Source organism: Lygodium microphyllum, chromosome 18 (assembly GCF_053477565.2).
Source record: "Lygodium microphyllum isolate KBCC chromosome 18, Lygodium_microphyllum_v1.1.10, whole genome shotgun sequence".
In the NCBI taxonomy this organism is placed as follows: domain Eukaryota; kingdom Viridiplantae; phylum Streptophyta; class Polypodiopsida; order Schizaeales; family Lygodiaceae; genus Lygodium; species Lygodium microphyllum.
This window is the reverse complement of record NC_141152.1, coordinates 56,345,365-56,366,905: the sequence shown is the minus strand read 5'-3', so window position 1 is coordinate 56,366,905 and position 21,541 is coordinate 56,345,365. Positions and strand designations below refer to the sequence as shown.

The 21,541-nt window shown below is 42.6% G+C and overlaps 1 protein-coding gene across 2 annotated transcripts in view; it reads left to right on the top strand.

The window, feature by feature from the left end:
- Positions 1–1,093: 1,093 nt before the first annotated feature.
- The window catches only part of TRS120 (transport protein TRS120), a 64,582-nt gene continuing 44,134 nt past the window's right edge, over positions 1,094–21,541 (top strand). For both annotated transcript variants that reach the window (XM_087698718.1, XM_087698716.1), the window contains exons 1-2: positions 1,094–2,091; positions 2,604–2,810. In XM_087698718.1, coding sequence (XP_087554844.1) covers positions 1,678–2,091; positions 2,604–2,810 — 621 coding nt within the window. In that variant the 5' untranslated portion in view covers positions 1,094–1,677. The remainder of the gene's footprint in view (positions 2,092–2,603; positions 2,811–21,541) is intronic.

Sequence of the window (21,541 nt, the reverse complement as noted above, 5' to 3'; positions counted from 1 at the left end):
TATGGTGAAATCAATGAATTGCAAGATTAGTTGGATGTTGATAAATAACATAAACATTTCTTTCTTTTGTATGGTGAAGGCTTTAATGAAAAAAGGGAAGGGGAAGAGAAAATGAGATATTGCACGTAAGAAAGAGAGTAGGGGAGGGGGTTTTGATTGAAAAAGGGAGGTTTGGAAAAGGGGTAGGTTCGGGAAGCCCTCTGGAGGTTCGGGGCTTTTCGAACCTATAGCTAAAATAATATAGTAGTAAGATGATTGGGATATTACAATGACATTTTAAGATCGTTTTCTATTAATTCATCTTTTTTGTATTCCTATGGTTTAGATAAACAATATTATTGATTTCATTCTTTTGTATGGTGAAATCAATGAATTGCAAGATTAGTTGGATGTTGATAAATAACATAAACATTTCTTTCTTTTGTATGGTGAAGGCTTTAATGAAAAAAGGGAAGGGGAAGAGAAAATGAGATATTTCACGTGAGAAAGAGAGTAGGGGAGGGGGTTTTGATTGAAGAAGGGAGGTTTGGAAAAGGGGTAGGTTCGGGAAACCCTCTAGAGGTTCGGGGCTTTCCGAACCTATAGCTAAAATAATATAGTAGTAAGATGGGAGTGCATTACATAAACAATTAATAATACTAGTGTTTCACAATGGTTTCAGGTTCTTTCATGCTTTGTTTTTTAGATAGTCAGCTGGCCATGAATTGCATTGCTACGAAAAACATGCGTCAAGACGTGAAATGTACTAACCAATAGTGCTTCAAAGTTTGATGTGAACACCAAATGTAAAACGCCGGAGGACACTAGCCACGAAATGCCTTCGCATCGAGAGGACACTAAGCACGAAGTGTCTTTTAAGTGCAAAGCGCCTACTACTTATATAATGAACTATAATAAAATAATTAAGTTGGCCTAATTACGCGAGAGAGCATGTTGAGGGAAAGCCATATCAATTGATTGTCTAACGAACTGATGAAGTACCTCGATTTTACTTGTGGTTAGATCGGGGAAGTCTACGTGGAAGACAGCGTGGAAAGTACTTGCCTTTTCTGTTTTGATCAACATTTTGTAAGCTTGCTTGTCTTTGGTATTTGGTCTTTTTTGTATGCGGAAGGGATTCACTGCGGATGTGTTCTGAATTGTGGATTCGGTCGTATTTCAAAAACTGAAGGGGCTTTGAGGAATTGGAAAGCCAGTTGATTGCTCTGCAGAGGCCCCTTGAAGAGTCTCGTCGCAGTGCCTCGAAGAGCCTTTTCATTTCTCTGCGGAGGCGCTTTGAAAGTTGTCACAGTGACCTTCGAGGAGCCCTTTGATTGCTCTGCAGCTTCGGCTTGAGGAGTTTTCTTGCAGTGCCTCGAGGAGCCATTCTATTTCTATGTCGCAGTTTCTGAGGAGCCATTGATTTTTCTGCAGAGGTGCTTTCAAAGTTGCAGTGATTTTGAAGGATCCAATTTGAATGCTTCGCAGAGTGCATTGTACAGGGCCATCGGATTCCTCTGTAGAGCAACTTTGAAGAATCCTGCTGCAGCCTCTCGAAGAGCCATCTGATTTCTCTGCAGGGAGATTCCTGTGCAGGGCGTTTTTTTTTCCCCCAAATGTGACATGTTCACAGCTTGAAATCTTGCCTCGCCGAAATTTTCAAAGCTGGCAGCTCCCAGAAGGCTCCCATCTTGTACGATGGAGCCAGATGTGAGCGTGCGAAGTGGGTGCATGATCAGAATTGTGGTGGTTGGAGTGGGCCAAATCCCAGGGGCCTGTCTGCGTGATTATGTGTCTTTGGTGGTGAAGCACAAGCAAGTGGATCTCACCAGTGTTAGCTCCTTTTACACAGAGCACCAGAAGAGTCCCTTCTCTCAGCAGCCCTGGGACAGTGGCAGCCTTTGGTTCAAATTCCTGGTTGGCGGTGCAGCCAGAAGCCCATGGGAAGATTTTCAGGCACAACGCAAAATCCATGGTATTATCGGCCTCTGTCACTGCCCTTCTTCGCCTGACACGGTTGCTGTCTATGATCAGTTCATTACAATGTGCAAAGCTTACCCTTCAGTCCTAGTGAAACGCATGTTGGCCTTCTTTCCTGATGATACACATCAGGTAAGTTGCATGTCTGTACTTGTCATGCTTCTGACAATTCTTGAGGCTTGGCTTTGGATCTAGGCTCACATTTTTTCCCACCTTTTTGAAGAAATCAACGACTTTAGAATTTCTTGTACGAGAGAAATGCCCTTTGCATAGATCTTGTGTCCATGCTCTTCATTGGTTTTTATATCAAGACAATCTTCTCTCAGAGATTTACTGTTAAAAATTGGCATTCCTCAACAATTGTTTTCTGTATATCTGAATTGCCATACCTTTGCTGTTAGCATCTATAGCTTATAAATAATTGGTAGTACAGATCGGCAGTGTGGCTTTCTGTATACATGCATGTAACAAAGTTGTCAAAAGTCGAGGGACTAAAGATCGAGTAAAGTGGAAAATGTTTCAGCAATATCTGACAATAAGATTTAGTACCAATGCCAGTGTTCAAGGAAGTTGCTTGATATCAGTAGTGGGGCTTTCTTGGGTTGGAATCGATATTTTATGTGTTGCTTTTTGTTGTTTTGTAGGTTGATCAAGAGGAAAAGAAACGGCAATTTTTGGTGTTTGTTCCTCCTGCAGAGCGTCACACTTTAGAGTTACACATGCAAACACTCATGCAAGATATATCAGCATCTCTATTGATGGAGTTTGAGAGCTGGGTTCTTCATGCAGAGACTGTAGGGGCTACTTTAACAACACCCCTAGATTCACAAGCTTCATTAAGCTCTGAAGAGGTTAAGTTTCACACCTTGTTGACCAATATGTAGCTTGATTAAAGTGGTTTTCTAAAAAGAAATGTTGTGCTTTGATAGTAAAAATGCAGACTGTATATTATGATAGAAAAAAGGGACTGTACAATGTAACAATAAAAAGAGAACTGAAGGTCGACACCTGGCTGGCTGTACTGTGAGGTGGCCAGCCACACGGAAGTGCGATAATAAACAAAGACTGCATCTGCAGTGGGGAGGTTGAGTCAGAACTGGGCAAGGCTTCCATGTGGCCAAAGAAAGTGCGATGTGGCAATCAGCCCTCAAGGTGCCTTGCATAATGCTTTTAGTGACCTTGGAGAGTGTGTGAGAGATCTGCCGCATATGACATATTCTAATCTATGTGCACCAGTGAGCAGCACTGAGGATCAATGCGTCCTGGCTTTGGGCTGTCCAGATTTGCCAGAAGAGGATGAGCCATGGCAATGAAATTGGGGGACTTGAATGTGGACGATTTTAGCTGTGAATACTTAGATGAATAAGCGTAAGAGTTGGGAGTTATGGTGTGAATGGTGTAAAGAATTAAAGCTTGAAGATATGTAGCACCAAACTGAAGATAGTTGTGAAGTGTTCTTTTCTGGTCAACAATGTTTACCCTCCATAAAGCTATGATGGGTCACCAAGCAGAGAACATAAATGCTTTGCTAGGGCAAAGGGAATACCATAGATGCTCTGGTTTTCAAAAACATTGTCAAGGATGTCTTGTGAGATGCCAAACATGCTGGGCTGTAGGCGCTTAAGAAGCAAATGAAGAGAGAATCATACAACTCATCTACATAAGTAGTATATGAAACTAGCCTTTCTTTTTTGGAGAAGAGTGGTGGAACCCTAATTTAAAACCGATTACATCAAGCAACTAACCATAAAAAAAATAATTAAATGCAATTCAGGACTTTCTAACTTTGGGCTAGATGGCCCTCATGAAAAAAGATGAGTGATATTTCTTTTTAATTAGCTTGAGAAATTGATGAGTTACAACAAGGAAAGGCCGGTGCTCTGAAATCGGGAAGACTAGGCTGAGAGGTCAAAATCCCTCCAAGCTCCATAAACTGAAATCTCCCCTGATTCCAGCACATCAAGCCACAATCCCTCACAATTTTGGAACAACTTGCTGTTCTTTGCAAACAGTAGTCCTAGTTTTCAATTTGTCCCTTGATTTCGTATCTTGGGGATTCAGAATTGAGTTTCTTCCAGTTGCATGTGATTCAGCCCTGATGTGGACCAACAGATGGCAGATACCTTCCAATCTGCTGTCCATTGACTGAATTTACATCAGCGACCTTCATACATCACCGAGACATGCATGCACGCATCCTAGGCAGCCATTCATTTCCTAATTCTTGCTGTTTACAGACCTAATTCTTATAGTAACCTTCATGCATCATTGAGACATGCATACATGCTACCTAGGTAGGCATGCATGCCCTAATTCTTGTTGTTTACAGACCTAAGATCAGAAGAATTCCAAAAGCAACACTTCAGGTCCAAAAATGAGGCTCCAAACATTAATTCTTATCACTAGATTGAATATGCATCAGATGTGGAGGAGAGAGAAGCAAGAGTGAGATTTCAGAGTTTGCTGCCTTAAAAAGTGACCAATCAGCAGTCACTTACTTTAATTTGATAATGAGCAGCTTTGCTTCTTGAATTCGAGGCCCCAAATCAGGTTGTCCACCTCAGATGATGTATGAAATGCTGTCATTGGTCCCAAATTGGTGCTTAGATCAGGTTGCTTGCTGCTGTTTAGGAATCTGCTGCTGTCAGTTGCTCCAGATCAATGCTCAGCTGCTGTCTCCACCCCTAGAACTGCTCTTTATAGCCTTAATTCTACACTCAGTGCAGTTTTGGTTTTCTTCATTTTCCTTAGGTTAGTCTTTTCTCTAGGGATATCACAAGAATGCGTGTCTCCATTATTTGCAGTTCTAGTAAGCTATTGTTTCTCAAGGACAGACCATTCCTTGCCCACTTTCTTATCCTAACATCATGATTGACATAGGCCTATAATCTTGTAGGATAGGGTGACCCTCTTCATCGTAGCAAACAAAGGGGTTAATGTACTTGTCCTCTTCTGTTGATTCTTCAATGTAATGGACAAGAGCATCACTAGGAGGATGAGAAATGATTGCCTAATGGTCTAGGGATCCTAAGGGATTGATCTTAGTTCTTGCTACTATTTGTCTCTGCTCCTAGGGAGTTGGTAGAGCTAAGGGTGGCTGAAACCAACCTTCCTCCTCGGATAGGGTGGTAAATCCCTGATTACAACTTAATTACAGCAGCAAACAATAAATGCAAATCTGAAAATTCAAATTTACCTATTGATCTTGGACAATGAACACCTGATTGGCCCCAAACTTGGTGCTTCTTCGGGTATTTCTTTAGCTTTATTGAAGAAAAACTTAGACTTACAATTTTGGTATTTCGACTCCCCTTGTTGTCCAAAGTGACCAGCAAGTCTTCAATCTATTTTACCCCTTGATTCGGGCACTCAATTGGCCTTTATCTACTTCATAGACGATGGAAATGCCCCAAATTCAATGGTTGGCTAGTCCTCCACCTGAAATCAGCTGAAATTCACCTTCAACCTTGTTGAATCCAAGGCTTGGAGCTTCCAAATTTTGGCATGCTTCCCAAGGCTGCTGCTAAACCCTAACTTTTGCTGTAAATTAGGGTTTACAGCAGAGAAATTTGCAATTTCTTAGCCTCCAAGGGTCCAAATGCTGAGATCTTCGGAGCAAGACTGTGAAATGGCTGGGAGATGAGAGGAAAAGCTATAGAGAGAGAAAATTCAGAGTTTTGTTGCGAAGAATGATTGAAAATCAGTCAAGTGCAGCTGCTGCCCTGCCACAACAGCATGTAGATGCAAAGAACTGAAGAAATCAGTCATTTACTATTGCTGCCCTGTCTCAATAGCCTGTAGATGTTGTCTCCTACTGTTGACTGGTCTTCTTTTGCCCCTAGCTACCTCAGAAGGTCCTTCAATGGCTGCAAATGAGACCAGCAGCCTCTCTTGCTTCTCTTTTGCAGGCTGAATTTATAGAAATGCTTCTCTCTAGCCTCTAAAGACGTTTTTCAGTCTTGCATGGGCATTTTTGACAAGTGGCAGCCTTCCCGAATGGTTTTTTCAGCATTTTTCATAATTAAATATTATTTTTTAATCTTTAAATACTAAAAATTAAATCTAATAATTATTTTGATGCCTTGAAAAAATAATATGAGTGGCCAATAATTAAATTGGCTAGGCAACTTCCATTCTCGAGTGTCCCTACGCCATCTTTGATCATCAGATTGGCATTAGGTACCATTAAATACTACTTCTCTAGTGTCACCAATTGACACTTATGATCGAATGGATGATCTAGGCCAACAACTGGCACCAGATACCACCAAGTACTTGTGCAACGTAACTTATAGCAACTTTTGCCTTTGACATTCCGTGATTTCTTCGGATCGTCCCAGGCTCATAAATTTACTTTAATCCCAGTTGCACCTCACATGTGCAACATTTACTTAATTATGTGATTAAAAGTAATCCACATGTTAAGTGTATCAAAGTGCAGTGATGCGAAAGCGTAAGACAAAGACTGAGAGAGAGTGAACACAAAGAGGAGAGAGAGAGAAAAGGAGATAGTGTAAACATAGAAAATCTGCAGTGTAGTATGCTGTATAAGAGTATAGAAATATACACGGGGGTAGAGGAAATATCTGCGTGTGTCTCCGACTTGATGGCCTCGATCTCCGTTAGCCTAAGCACAGTTTGTCTCAGCCAACAAATCTCAAGATCAGAATCTGAATAATGAATATCCTGGAGTGTGCCACAAACTAGCTATAAATAGCCAAAAAATAGGAAATACCAGCCCCAGGTCGGTTGCATTAAATGCAATCGACTGTAGTAAAACTGTCCGACTGCATAGAACTGCAGTCCGACTGTACCTGTGCCACGTGGCACCTGTCTGCCCTGCTGATGTGGCATCCTGCCGTATTGTGCTGACGTGTCTGCTTGCTACCGTAGTGACATAGCACTGCTATCCGACTGCTCAGGAAATGACTGTCTAACACCCCCTCTTAGATCCTGGACGGGGCAAAAGGCTGAGGGATCTGGAATGCTACCAAAGAAGAGCTTGGGGAAGCGCCTTCGTGAACAAATTTGCAAGATTATCCTCCGTCTTGCAGTACTCCATATCAATGGTCCCATCCAGAAGCTTCTTCCGAATGAAGTGATACTGGATCTCAATGTGCTTCGTCCGGGCATGGAATATAGGATTCCGTACCAAGGCAATGCAACTCTCATTGTTGCACCGCAGAAGAGTAGGACGAGTCTAGGGGTAGCCAAGCTCCTCCAACAATCTTCGAAGCCACACAACCTCACATGTGGTGGAAGACGCAGCCCGATACTCTGCCTTGGTAGAAGAAAGGGCTACCGTGGACTGCTTCTTGCTACTCCAAGAGATAACACTTGTACCCAAGGTAAAACAGGAGCCTGTAGTAGACCTGGGTGGTCCACATCGCCAGCCCAATCTGAGTCACTCCAACCTGCAAGAACCAGATCTGAAGCATCTGTACCTGTGAAATAAGAAATCCCTAAGTCAGAGGTCCCTCTCAAATATCGAAGAATTCTCACGGCAACCTGCCAATGCACCTGTTTGGGTTCAGTCATGACCCCCGCCAAAAGACGAGGTCCTTGGCGTGTTCAATGAAATAATTGCCATATGCATCACATGTGCTAAACAATCTTTCACATTTGATTAATAACGTAATAAAATGTTATTAACAAGATGAAAGCATCTCAAAATTTCATGTCCTTGTGACATAGTGATAAGAAATATTCGGAATGGCCTCCTGGGATGCTGAATTGCCATTCCCAATCAAGCTTTGCTTGGAATTGTGTTCCTGTTAGGCATTCCCTGTTGCATTTCCTATGAAGAACGGGAACAAGGAATGCCACATGGAACCAACTTACCTAAGTGGACCGCTTGTCTGATTAGCGCTTGCTTTACCTATCTTGCACACCCCCCCCCCTTCCCCCCCCTGCGGCCCCATTGCTTGTTATCACACTCTCCCGTTTGCTTCGGTTGCACACCATGCCTTCGCCCTCCATGCTGCTTGATAGCTGTGAGAGTCCATGCTCCATGGTGCCCATTTTTATTGTGTAGATAGCGTCGAGCGGCTTTAGCCTTGTCTTGTTGAATCTTCTCTCTTCCTTTTGAGAGTCCATGCTCCATGGTGCCTGTTCTTATTGTGTAGATAGCGTTGAGCCGCTTTAGCCTTGTCTTGTTGAACCTTCTCTCTTTCTTCTTCCTTCTTTTACGACTTCCCTCTTCTCTCTTCCTTCTTCTTCTCTATTTTTTCTCCCACTTCTCTTCTCTATCCTTCTCCCTTCTTTCTTCTAAGTTCTTCCTTCTCTCTTTTCACATTGTGGCAAGCCATTTTTATTTCAATGTTTAGCCTTGAAATGACTTTATCTTCCTGTCCTGCTTGTCGTGTCAGTGGTCGAGGAAGAAGGTCCCATGATTGGTCATGGTGGGAAGAGGTAAATGCTGACTACCCATTGAGTGTTGGAGGATCTCGACCATGGACGTGCAAGCTTTGCCCATATAGGCAAACTAGTGGAGGAATAAGGTAAACCGTTGAAAGGGGCATTTCTATTTTGGATTTTCATTGATTTTAATTTCTCAAAGTTTCTTAAATATGTAGGAGCTATAAATGTTTTAATTGTTTTTGTTTTAATGCTCACTGATAAAACAATAGGGTTCCTTGTGGGCAAGCAGGATGTTGAAGCACCACGATTTTTTGGGAGGAACAACTTTCTAGACCTCCTAGACCATATTTAGAATATGCTAATATGGAATACCGATTGCCACTTGATTCATCTTATGCATAATTAGGTCAAAGCTCATCTCCTACATGAGCCAAATGCTGAGGTGCAATTTTGTCCTAATGTGGCCATGGAGAAGCAAAGAGAGCTTCGTGATTGTGTAGTAGGTTAAGAAGTTTATCTTGCGTCTAGACCACGGCATGTTGCAGTTAAACCTGCAACTTTTGTGATACCACCCCCATCAAATGTGTCTAGAGTAGGATCAACATCAAGAGGTGCTACCTTCACACCTACTACAAGTGTTGTATTGGCCATGGCATTAATAGCGCTGCCACATGTTGCACATAGACAAAGCACACATGATGCTAGTTGATATTCTAAGAAGAAGAATGAGGTGGATAGATTAGTGGCTCGTTTTTTTATCATGACCACATTCGGTTTTGTGCAACTAGATTAGAGTATTTCAAATTGATGTGTAAGAAGATAGGTGAGTATGGTTCTTTGTATGTGCCTCCATCATCAGCGACCTTACGCACCACTTTGCTCGACAAGGAGAAGTGCCTTATTGAGCAAGTAGTAGTGACTACAAAGAGCCTATTTACTAAAAATGGAGTTTTATTGATTGTTGATGGTCGGAGTGATATAAGGAGGGGATCTACTCATGGCATGCTCTCTTATTCCCATGGGGAGATGTATTTCGTATCTTCTCATGATGCATCAGGGATAGGAAAGTTGGCAAATGTACTTGCAGTAGAGTGGGTTATAGGTATTGAGCTTATTGGCCTAGAGTATGTGGTGGGATTTGTTGCAAATGGAGAGCTTGCAAACAGGGTAGCAAGTGCTATCACTTAGGAATACTATTTGCATATCACAGTTTCATATTGTATGGCTCATTGCTTGAATAACCTATTGAAGGATATTTGTAACTTGCCATGGATTGCACCTGTCATAGAGCAAGGAGCTCAAATGGTTATCTTTGTTTTGCATCACGAGTTTCTATGCCATCAGTTCTCTCCGAGGTTGAAAAAGATGCATTTAAAATATTTTAACACTTTGTTTACCTTTAACTTTTTGATGCTAGGCTATGGATAGGCTGACTAAAAAGTTGTAGGAGTTGGCACCAGATGATGAGGCATATGAGAAGGTACACCATTTAGTTGTGACGAGATGGAACTCCTTTAGCTCATCATGCATGCAATTGCATTTCTTGTAGATCATGAGTTCCAAGGCAAGGGTTAGGAGAATGGCACTGAGGTTATGGAAGCATGGAGACTTATATTGTCTCATCTAGTGCGTGATCATGGTAGTAGATAAGATCAGGGACTAGCTTTCATATTATAGGACCTTTCGAGGTTCTTTTGGTTGTGGGGAAGGACAAGAGAATCACCGCAAGATTGGGGTAGCTTTGTGGTGGGAGGACAATTATTATGATGGTCTTGAGTTGTAGTAGCTAGCCATCCGTATTTTGAGTCAATCAATTAACTCCTCTTGTTTGGAGTAATTGTGGAGTACATATGCTCACATTGCTTCAAAGAAGAGAAACCGTCTTGTTGTTGTCCAAAAAGAAAGACTAAGAGACCAGAGAGATGGTAGGGTTTGTAGGGAGAAACAAAGTGTGTATGACAAACCCTGAGAGAGAAGAGAAACTTAAAAACACAAGAACAGGAGATGATGCATTGGATCATGAAAGTTGATACAATGGAGCTGAAGCTTAGAAGATGATTGCATTGTCCTGCCTAAAAATCAAGCGGCAACACCTGTGAAGAATCTGCGCAGTGAAGGGAGAGAAACACAGTCCTCCGGGCAGTGGGCTATCAAAGTAATCATTGGAAGGCGAAGGACAAGTGTTAAGGGAGCAAACTGTAGTCCTCTGATGCCATTAGAGATGAGGAAAATGATCACTAGCTATCGAGGGAGTGAAGCGTAGCCCTTAGATGTTGGGAAGATGGCCCAGGCAGCAAACGGAAATCCTAGTGTGTCAGAGCTGTTGAACCTAGGGAGAGCAGCCCAAATGTTAACGCCAAGTACAAGATGATGACACCAAATGATGGAGGACCTCCTAGGCTACAAAACACAAATACCTGGGTGGTGATGAGCTAGTGCCGAGGGTGAGAAGATGATGAGGATGTTGTCGCTAGTTGGTGAATGTTGACACCAGGTGGAGAAGTCCCAAACATAGGGTGCTTGATGGTCACTAGGAGGGAGATGATGTTGCTAACTGTGTAGGATTGACACCCTATGGGGAAGCTCCAAAATGCAAAACGTGTTGATGGAGTGTGGCGCTTGAAGCAGAGGATAAAGATGGAGTAGGCAGCCACAAACCACGAATCGCAATGTCTGTCGGAAGGGGTGTGGGGGCAGTGGAAGGGCTGGAGAGAGAAGAAAAGGGTGTTTGATGATGAAGGAGGGGTGGAGAACGATTAAAGTGGATGAAGAATAAATGTAGTGATAGCCTATTTATAGGCATGAGTTGTCTAGGGTGGTGCACCACTGAGTGGGTGCCCATTGAAAAAGTGACCGAAATGTGGATACTAGCCCTTTTTGGGGCTGGGAGTGCAAAACCCTAAATGAAGTGTGTAAATTGAAGAAGTGGTTTCTCAACGCCCCCCCTCAGGCCCAAAAAGTAATGAAGAAAGAGGGGCGAAAAGAGATACAAAGAAGATGGAGAGGATCTCAAAGATCCAAGATTTCCACATGAAAGGTAACGTGTAGTAAGGAATAGTGGATGGGTGGAATTGTAGAACTTGACTCCACCTTGGGAGGAGAGAAGCCACTAGCTCCGGGACTCCATGCTAGAAGGAAAGTGAAGGCCTTGTCACCAAGTCGTGGCTAAACCTCCAAGGCTCCGATCTAGGTAGTACCTGAAGATCCTAGGTATCAATAGGAGAAATGATTGCTCGAAGACAACCATCCCCAAAGAGTAAAGGATGGGTGAAGAGCTGTTAGTTTGCTTGTGGTAGTCATGTCAGTCTGTCATCTCTTGGTTGTGAGCTCTTGTCACAGTTTGACAAAGACATAGGAGCTCTAGCAATTTAGGTGCATTTCCTTTATTTGTTGGCTTCCTGTGTTGTGCATTCCTAGGCAAGTTATTGCTTTCCACAGTCTGCCTACATCTGCCAGACATTGTTATTGCCATCTGGGATTTTTTTGGGGTGTCTTCTATTTTTTTTGGCATTTCTTTCTCTGTGACCAACATTTATGGTCTCTCGTAGATCAGGTCGGTTAGTTTTTTGGTACTCTTGCTATTTTTAGTTACACCCCCACTTGGCACACACATATACAGTCTTTCCTTTGCAGTGTACACTTTGACACTCTGACTCTTCGTGCTTGGTACTGCCATTGTCATTAGCTTGATCTGGTGCCCTCATTGATACTTTGGGCTGCGTGCAAGGACTGATCAATCCACCATCATTTTAGCATTCTTCTTCAGTCATTGTGATATTCTTACCTCATCCTCAGCTTCCTCTCTCTCTCTCTCTCTCTCTTTGCTTCTCTCTATATTCGTGTTACATGGTATCATTGCCTAAGTGAGAACACAATGTGGAGATTTCTTGCAGAAGAGTAGATTTTCATCGCAAAGGAGCAGCCGTGATTTTCAAAATGCAAATTTTCAGCTTGTGTTTACAGCTCGAACAGGTGGTCCACTACCCATTTGCATCCCTAGGTAGCCAGGCGATAGTCCAAGCAATAGCTTTTTTGCATCAAGCAGCACCATCCTTTGCGTTTTGCCCAAAACAAAAATTTGCATTCTTGCTGGTGTTCACTTCCCGTTGGTGGACGCGTCAACATATTTCTGTAGGTGACAACTTCCTCAACCTTGGCGACAGCTTTTCGTTGTGGGCGATAGTTTTTGTGCAGGTGATAGACTCCTTGTAGTAGGTGACAATTGTTTCTTTGTTAAACACAGCTTTTTGGGTGATTGCAGATTCAAAGATATCTTACCAGTTCACGAGCTTTGATGACTTAAAAGTTAAGAGTAGGAACTTCTTTCCATATACTCTTTTGAGTGGAGAGGAATTATTGTGATTATAGTTAACACAAGGAGTCTGTTGTTCGCACCCGTTCCCTTCTATTCATCTTTCATAGAAGGCTTCATCCTCATACCTTTTGTACAGGTGCCTATCTTATCTTCATTACCCAAAGAAGACAAACTCTATGGTTCCAACTATTCATTGTGGTCGTGTAAGGTGGAGTGCATACTAGACACCTTCGATCTTTGGGCTCTTGTTTCAAATTCCATCCTACATCCTAAGGAGGATCTCGTAGATGGAACTTCTATGGACCTTGCAGCCTTGTGGAATCGAGCTTGATTCTTTCTCTTTATGAGTTTGTATGATTGTGTCATTGTGCATATTTGCAGGTTGAAGACCGCGACGGGAGTGTGGAAGAAGCTCGTGTCTTTGTATCAGTATAAGATGTTTGCCCACAAGATTTCCTTGGAGAAGAAGTTGTGGATGCTCAATCTTGATGATTCCTCCTCTATGAAGGAGGAGATCATGAAGATAGAGGACATGAGAGGTGAACTTGCCTTGCTTGGTCGGATGATATCCTTTGAAGACATGGCTATGATCCTTTTGACTCAACTGCCATCTCCTTGGTTTGATGTCTTCTACACCAGCCTCATCACATGGAGGACCTGCGAGATGCTCTTATGGGAGAAGCTTTCATCGCTTGTCTTGGAGCATGATGAGCGACTCAGAGAGGTTGGGACCCATAGTTTTGGTTTCATCAAGGCATTTACTGTAGGCAGAGGTGGCGTGAAGAAAAAAAGGCACAAGCCAAGGACAAGAAGTAGGAGGACAAGAAGGATAAGAAGCAGCAGCAGCCCAAGTGCCCACTGTGGGGAGGGCGCTCATCCCAAGGAGAAGTGTTAGCAAAAGTACCCCCATTTGAAGCCAAAGGAGAAGGATTCAAAGGTTGCCCCGGCGACGATAGTCTATCTTTGTGCATGTATTTGTTGAGGAGGATATGACTCTTGCTTCTTTCACTTAAGAGAAGCCTTTGCTTATTGATTGTGGGGCCTCTTTTCACATGACCTATAGACGGGATTGGCTTGAGAACCTAAGTGTGAGAGGGGGCACAATCACCCTTGGCGACAACTCTATAGTTCCCGTTCATGGAGTGGGGACTATTCCTTTATTGTTGGACAAGTAGTCTTCTTTGGCCAAAGTTCTCTATGTACCGGATTTAGGTTTTAAGCTATTGTTTGCTCATGGTCTTACACCATTTGGTACCCATGTGCTATTTACACATGATGCGGTGATAGTGGAGGATGCTTCTACAGGTACCATTCTTTGGATAGGCTCCCAGGAGGGTGGGCTTTACATGCTCATAGCCTTAGCTATGCGGTCTTCCCTCGAGCTTGGGCTACTTTGGCATGCTCGTTATGGTTATCTTCACTTTGATGCGATTAGACGGGCTGCTCAGAAAAAGATGGAGGGACTTTTTGATTTCCCTCCTATTTACACTTTTGTGTCCTAGCTGTTTGAGAGGCAATCGGCATAGGCAGCCACATCCCTAGGTTGCCACTAGGAGGGCTTCTACCGCGCTTGGGTTGGTTCACACCGACCTTTGCAGACCTATGGGCACGACCTCCCTTGTGAAGGCCAAGTATTTGATACTGATTATAGATGACTTCAATTGTTATGTGTGGCCTTATTTTCTGGAGTACAAGAGCGAGATGTACTCCCGTTTCTACAAGTGGAAGGTGTTTGTGGAGACACAGGCTACCTCCAAAGTTTGTGGCGTACGAGCAAATCATGATGGTGAGTTTATAGGTACTGAAACCTAGACAGTCTTTCTCGTTGTAGGATGAGCCTATTTGGATTCCCCGTTGGTACCAACAACTCATGCAGGATCTAGGTATTTCTCACTTTTTTGCTTCTCCTACAGGTCCTTGCAGATCAGCTCACTTACAGGCCCAACAGAATAGTTTATTTTGTGTGAACTATGCTCTTATGTCATAGATTCTTCATGATAGTGAGCCTACTATCATCGAGGAGGCTCTTACACAGGATATTTGGCGTTAGGCCATGTAGGAGGAGCTCGATTCCATCGAGTATGATCAAACTAGGGAGTTAGTTCCGTGTCCTCCAAAGCGGAAGTTGATAGGTGTGAAGTGGGTCTATAAGACCAAGTACCTTGCAGATGGTTCCTTGGACAAGCACAAAACTAGGGTTGTTGCCAAGGGGTTGGCTCAGAGGGCGGGGTTGGACTATTTTGTGACTTTTGTACCTACAGCTTGGATGTCTACTATTCGGGTTATATTTATTAGATGGACATAAAGTCTGCCTTCTTGAATAGTGTCCTTGAGGAGGAGATTTATGTTTCCTAGCCTCTTGGTTTTCTTGTGTAGGGGAAGGAGGACTATGTCTACCAATTGTGGAAGGCCCTTTATGGCCTAAAGCAAGCTCCTAGAGCTTGGTACTAGAGGATTGATCGCTTCTTTCTTCAGAGTGGCTTCCATCGCTCAGCTTATGACCCCAACCTATACTTCAAGGTTGTGGATGACATGTGTGTTTTGCTCATCTTGTATGTGGATGATCTCATCATTACAAGGAGCCATACTCAGGAGGTTGATCGTACTTGGGAGATTTTGCGACAGGAGTTTGACATGACAGATCTAGGGATCCCTTACTTCTTCCTTGGATTGGAGATTTATTAGATTACATAGTGCATTTTTGTTTCACAGCACAGGTACATTTTCGAGCTTCTCTTGGAGTTTGGTATGGCTGATTGTTGGCCTATTTCATGACCCTTGGACCCAGAGTTCATGCTTTTGGCAGTCGGAGTTCCCCTTACAAATGCCATCTGTTTCAGGTGTCTTGTTGGCTCCCTCATCTGGCTTATTCGCACTTGGCCAGATATTTCCTTTGTTATGGCTTTGTTGTCTTCTTTCATGACGACTCCCTCTCAAGAGCATTGGAGCATGGCCTTGCGTGTTTTTCGTTATTTGCAGGGGACTTGGATCCTACAAGATGATGTATGGAGAGAGGGTTACTCTCTCTCTAGTTGGAGTCATTTTGACTGGGCAGGTGATGTGGATTCACAGAGGTGCACTACAGGTTATGCTTTCTCTGATGGATCGGGAGTTATCTTGTGGAATAGCAAGAAGCAGCCTATTGTAGCCCTTTCTTCTACAGAGGCCGAGTATCATGCCTTATGTTCTATAGCTATGGAGGCGGTTTGGCTTTGCCACACGTTGGCAGAGATTGGATTTCCTTAGTCAGGACCTATGGAGCTGCATGTCGACAATCAGAATGCTCTAGTTCTAGCCAAGAACCTTGTGTTTCATGCTTGGATGAACCACATTGAGATTTAGTCCCACTACATTCAAGAGCGGATCATGGATTCCAAGTTGGTGGTGGCGTATTGTCCCACGGAGGACAACGCATTTGATCTCTTCATGAAGCCTTTGTCCAAGGCTTTTATGCTTCATCACATGAGGTTGTTGGGTCTTCAGTCACTCCGAGGTTCTAAGAGAGGGTGTTAGCTTGCTTGTGTTACTCATGTTAGTATGTCATCTCCTAGTTGTGAGCTCCTGTCAGAGTTTGACAGAGACATAGGAGCTCTGGTAGTTTAGGTGTATTTTCTTTATCTGTCGGCTTTCTGTGTGCATGTCTAGGCCAGTTACTACTTTCTACAGTTTGCCTACACCTGCCAGACATTGTCATTGCCATCTCGGATTTTTCTAGGGTGTCCCCTATTTTTTTGGCATTTCGTTCTTTGTGACTAGTATTTATGGCCTCTCCTAGATTAGGTCCACTAGTTTTTTGGTGCTCTTGCTATTTACAGTTGCATCCTTCACTTGGTAGACACACACTCTCTTCAGTCTTCAGTCTTCCCTTTGCAGGTGTACACTTCGACACTCCGACTCTTCGTGCTTGGTGTTGCTATTGTTATTAGCTTGATCTAGTGCCTCACTGACGCTTTGGGTTGTGTGCAAGGATTGATCAATTCATTATCATTGTATCACCATTCTTCTTCAGTCAGTGTAGTATTCTTCCCTCATCTTCTACTTCCTCTGTCTCTCTCTTTCGGCTTCTTTGTGTTTGTGTTTCTTTTCTGTTGTGCACTCTCACAACAAGAACCTCATGATGAGTAAGTGCCTCCTCTGAGTGTGGAGACGTAGGGGCCTTTGAAGCCGAAGAAGAAGTAGGAGCCCCGTGGGAGGGCAAAGAGAGTACATCCCCCTCTGAACCTCCCTTCGCGAGAGAGCGAGTGTAGAAACTCATGGATTACGGACTTCGAAGCATCTGATCACAAAGAAAGTGCCATGAGTTGTGTTGAAGAAGGTATCTGAGGTGTTGAAGATGTTGAACTCTGAGAGGTGGCCTCTCGAACTTAATTAGTTGAGGGTGGGTAAAGGTGAGGCTCATGCTGAGCTGGGCAATAGTTGATGTCTCTCAACGGAGTAATTTGTGGAGCCGAAGTAATAGAAGTTGTCGAATAACCATTATCTCTCGACGGAGCAGATTGTCGAGGTGACGGTATCCAAAAATCACTGTTTCTCGAGGGAGTGGATTGTAGAATCATAGGTTGTTGAGGTGGCATTCCTAAAACCGTAGGAAAAGTAGAAGCAACCTTTGTAGCACATAACGGCGGTCGCAAGGAGGCCGTGATGCCTGATGATCCTCCTTGTGCTTGAGAGGACTTAGTGTGCATCGGATGTGTCTTATCCCCTTGAACATAAAAATTTAAAAGCTGGTGCAAAATAAACTTTGTGGCCCAAAAGGGAGAGGTGGGGGGATAGATGTATATACTTCGGAGGTGTAGGAAGGAAATGTCCATGTCCGTAAGCGTCGATGATGCCGGAAGAGGAGCACCCAGTGGTCTGTCCATCTGCTTGTGGAGAAGTCATAGCACTGGAGTGCTAACTAGTAAAAGGAAGGGTGGGAGGAAGAGGAAGAGAAGGGTGTCTCTCTCTCTCGGTGATGAAGCAAAAGGGGAAAAATCAATAGTAGATGATGCCAAATCCACAAACTATATTTGCATTCTCTGATGTAGAGAATCTTTGTGGCTCATTAAGTGTCTCTAGCTATGATACCATGTCAAAAAAAAAGGACTAAGAGACCAAAGAGATAGTAGGGTTTATAGGAGAAACATTGAGTGTGTATGACAAACATAGAGAGGAGAAATTTAGAAACACAAGAATTCGATGATGATTCATTGAATCATGTTATGAGAAGAAAAGCTAATATAGTAGGCTGTAGAGCCGAAGCTTAGAAGATGATTGCATTGTCCTGTCTGAATTAGAAGGCAGCACTTGTGGGAAATTTGCATAGTGAAGGGAGTGAAACATAGTCCTCTGGGCAATGGGCTATTGGAGTAATCACTGGAAGGTGAATGACTACTGTAGAGGGAGTGAACCGTAGTCCTCTGATGTCCTCGTCGCAGATGAGGAAGATGATCACAAGGAAGATGATCACCAATTGTTGAGGGAGCGAAGCGCAGACCTCAGACGTTGAGGAGATGGTCTAGGCAGTAAACACAAATCCTAGAGTGTGTTGGAGGAGCTGTCAAATGAAGGGAGAGTAGCCCGGATGTTGACATCAGGTACAAGATAATGACGTTAGATGATGATCTTCTAGGCTGCAAAAGGCAAATACCTAGGTGGTGATGAGTTGACGCTAGGGGTGAGAGCAAAGCCCGATCCATTATGTGGGAGATGCAACAAGAAGAGGAGACACATGCTGATATTGAGGGGGATGTAGGAGTTCATGGCACATACGATCATGGGTTGGCACTTCAGGAGTAGTTGGAGAAGCCTTGGATCATGATGATCTTTGATTTAGTTTGCTTGTCATGACACATGTATACGATCTTGATGACCCTTGGGCCGTTGTGCCATGCTGGCATTATATTTGTACTTGCAGTCTTGCATTTGTGTATTGGGCTATTTTGGTATGCCACATTGTGCTTTAGTCTACAAATTACTAGATTAGACTTCATATTTGTAGTCTTTTTTGGCACATTCTTTCAGATTAGTTCATTGTTTTATGGCATATGTTTTATGCATTTTATAATTGACTAGCTTGACTTTTGAGCCTTGAAACTTGAAATTTGTAATTCAATTTACAATGACTAGTTTTAGAATGATACATGATATCTTTAATGTTAAAATGATTTGTCCTTGTGGATTATATACCTTGGCTTTAACACTCCACATTAATTATGAGTGAAATATTATTTTTTAAAATGAAATTTAAAAATTTAATGCCATTCCCATTCCCATGTTCGCGTTCCCTAGGTTTGGCGTCCTTGCCACCATCCCCATCCTTATCCTTGTTTCCTGTTCCCGTTCCCTGTTTCATGTTTCTATGGTTTAAGGCTCAGTTGAGATGGGATCAAGTAGTGATGATGCATTTCAATCTGAAAATGCACATAATGTAGGGAGAAATGCAATGCCTAATCTTGGAACATGCTCATAGCATAGATAGTAAGAAGAAAATGTGTGTTGACTAAGAAGTGGGTTCTACTAGGCCACAAGATGTTGGTAACTAGCAAGGAGGTGAAGAATATGACGACCAGGTTAAGGCTCGGTTAAGGACAGCAGCAAATATCTTTACTGAATTGTTAAAGGATCCTCGGTTTACTTCGTTTTTGAATTCTTCCAAGAAGGACAACGAGAAAGTCATCTTCTAGAGCTTCGGAACAGCACGATGTGTCGAAGGAAATGCTTAAGCCGTCTCAAGATGCTCCAATATTGCAAAGGAGTAAAAGCAATTAGTGCCAGCGGGGCAAGATCTGGAAACGCAAGGCCATCTTGGTAGTACCAACCCAATGGATTTTGGACAACAAGGTGCAAATGGAAGGAGTACAACCGAGATCCTTTGATCTCCTCCACTAATCCAAGTGCCTCTTGCTGTCAAAGCAGACCAACAAGCCTCCAAACCAATTTGCCCCTTGGTTTGCTTGGGGATTAGTCTCCACCCTACTCCTTGAAAAACAAATTTAGTTCCAAATTTGATATTGGTTAGTTGGCCTCTTGAATCTCCCTGAAATTCCTCAAATTCTATTGCTAGAATTCAAGTCCTAGGGCCTCAATTCTGAGCACACATCCCGAGGTTTCTATCAAACCCTAATTTTTACTACATTAGAAATTTTCCAATATCTCCACCTCGAATAACTCAAATGGCTAGATTTTGTTGAGATAACTTGAGAGATGGCTGGGAGATGAGAGAGAATGCTATAGATAGAAATTTTAGAGTCTCATCGCGAGAAATGTTGAAAAAGTGTTGCTGCTTTTCTCAAACAACCATGGAAGCTACTACCTACAGCTTAGGACCAATAGAAAGATTGCTGCTCTCTCTTGTATATTGTCACTTGCACTAGAAGGGCCTGGGGTTGCTGTCATTGGCTTCTCGAGGGCTCCAAATTGTTGTCACTTGTTGTAGGAATGGTTCCTAATGGTTGCAAATCATATCAATAGCATCTCCTTGCTTTCTAATAGTCTCCTCTCTCACAATGGCTGGAATAGACTTGCACTAGCCCCTATAAACGTTTTTCCCGCTTGCATGGGCAAGTTTTGCCAAGTGATAGCCTTTTAATCCCATTTTTCAGTATTATTCGACTTATTAAATTATTTTTCAAAAGATTAATTTAATAATTATTCTAGTGCTGAGAAAAATAATTCCACTAGTCAACAATTAAATTGGCTAGGCCAATTTATCTTTGAAGTATCCATGAGTAGTTATTGACTCTTAGATTGCGTTAATTAATTAATTAATGCCTAGTCTCTAATGTCACCACGGACATTAGTGGCCAATAAATTGGTCAAGGCCCAAATTTGACACCAGGTACCACCTAGTATCTATCAGGTGTAACTTATTTGAACTTTTGCCTTTAGCACCAACTAATGTTTCGGGGTCTTGGGTGTCACACTGTGAAATAATTAACTTGCACCTCACATGTGCAAGTCACATTAGCACATTTGATTAACTTTTTGTCAAATGCTAAGCAAAGGAATAAAATTTTCACATCCTCTTGACGCATTGTGTTCGTTGATGGTATTCGCATGGATCTTGCAAAGGTTGAGGCAATGCATTCGTGGGCAGATTCAAGGAATGTGCATGAGATTCACTATTTCATGGGTCTATGTTCGTATTACAAGAAATATGTGTGTAACTTTGGTGCAATTGCATCTCCCCTACATGCTTTACAGAAGAAGGTTGTGCCGTCTCCAAAACCATGTCCAAGAGGGTCACAATAGATGAGGTGTATATTTGAATTTTGCATGAATGTGCATATAGCTAGGGGGAGTAATGGTACAAAATACTAGATGAAAAATGGGCTGATAATTGATGTGATCATTTTCATGAAAAGAGAGAGTTGTAGGATAGACAAAATGAAGAACTCTCAACATGTCTCCCATGATTGCTGGCTGTAAATCTGAACATTTCTTGATCAAGATTCTTCAAAAGCAAGAATTTTGGAGAGCAATTTCAACGTTGTTCAGTTTGAGTACTTCACAATCTTGATTTGATTAGTATTATCAAATATTGTACAAGCTGCCTTTTATAGGTCCAAGCCCCCCTGCTGACAGGCACCGGATGTGGCACTGGTCACCCAGTTTGAACATAGCAACTGAGCTAAACATAAGAGTGAAATTTTATGGTGGTGGCTAAATGTCTATGTAAATTGTTAATTAGAGTACTCATATTTATGATCTAAATTATCTGTGAGTGTTCAGTGTGTCCAACATATTATTCATGACAATCATGACATGCATTTGACATGCATTTACATTGTGATGGGCATGACTCTTGCTGACATTTATATAGATCCTGTGCATGTTTGTTTTGTCGAAGTGCAGGTTTACAAAACTTTAGAGGTACAAAGTATGCGATACTATTCAAAATATACTGTTGCAAAACGATTGTTTTTA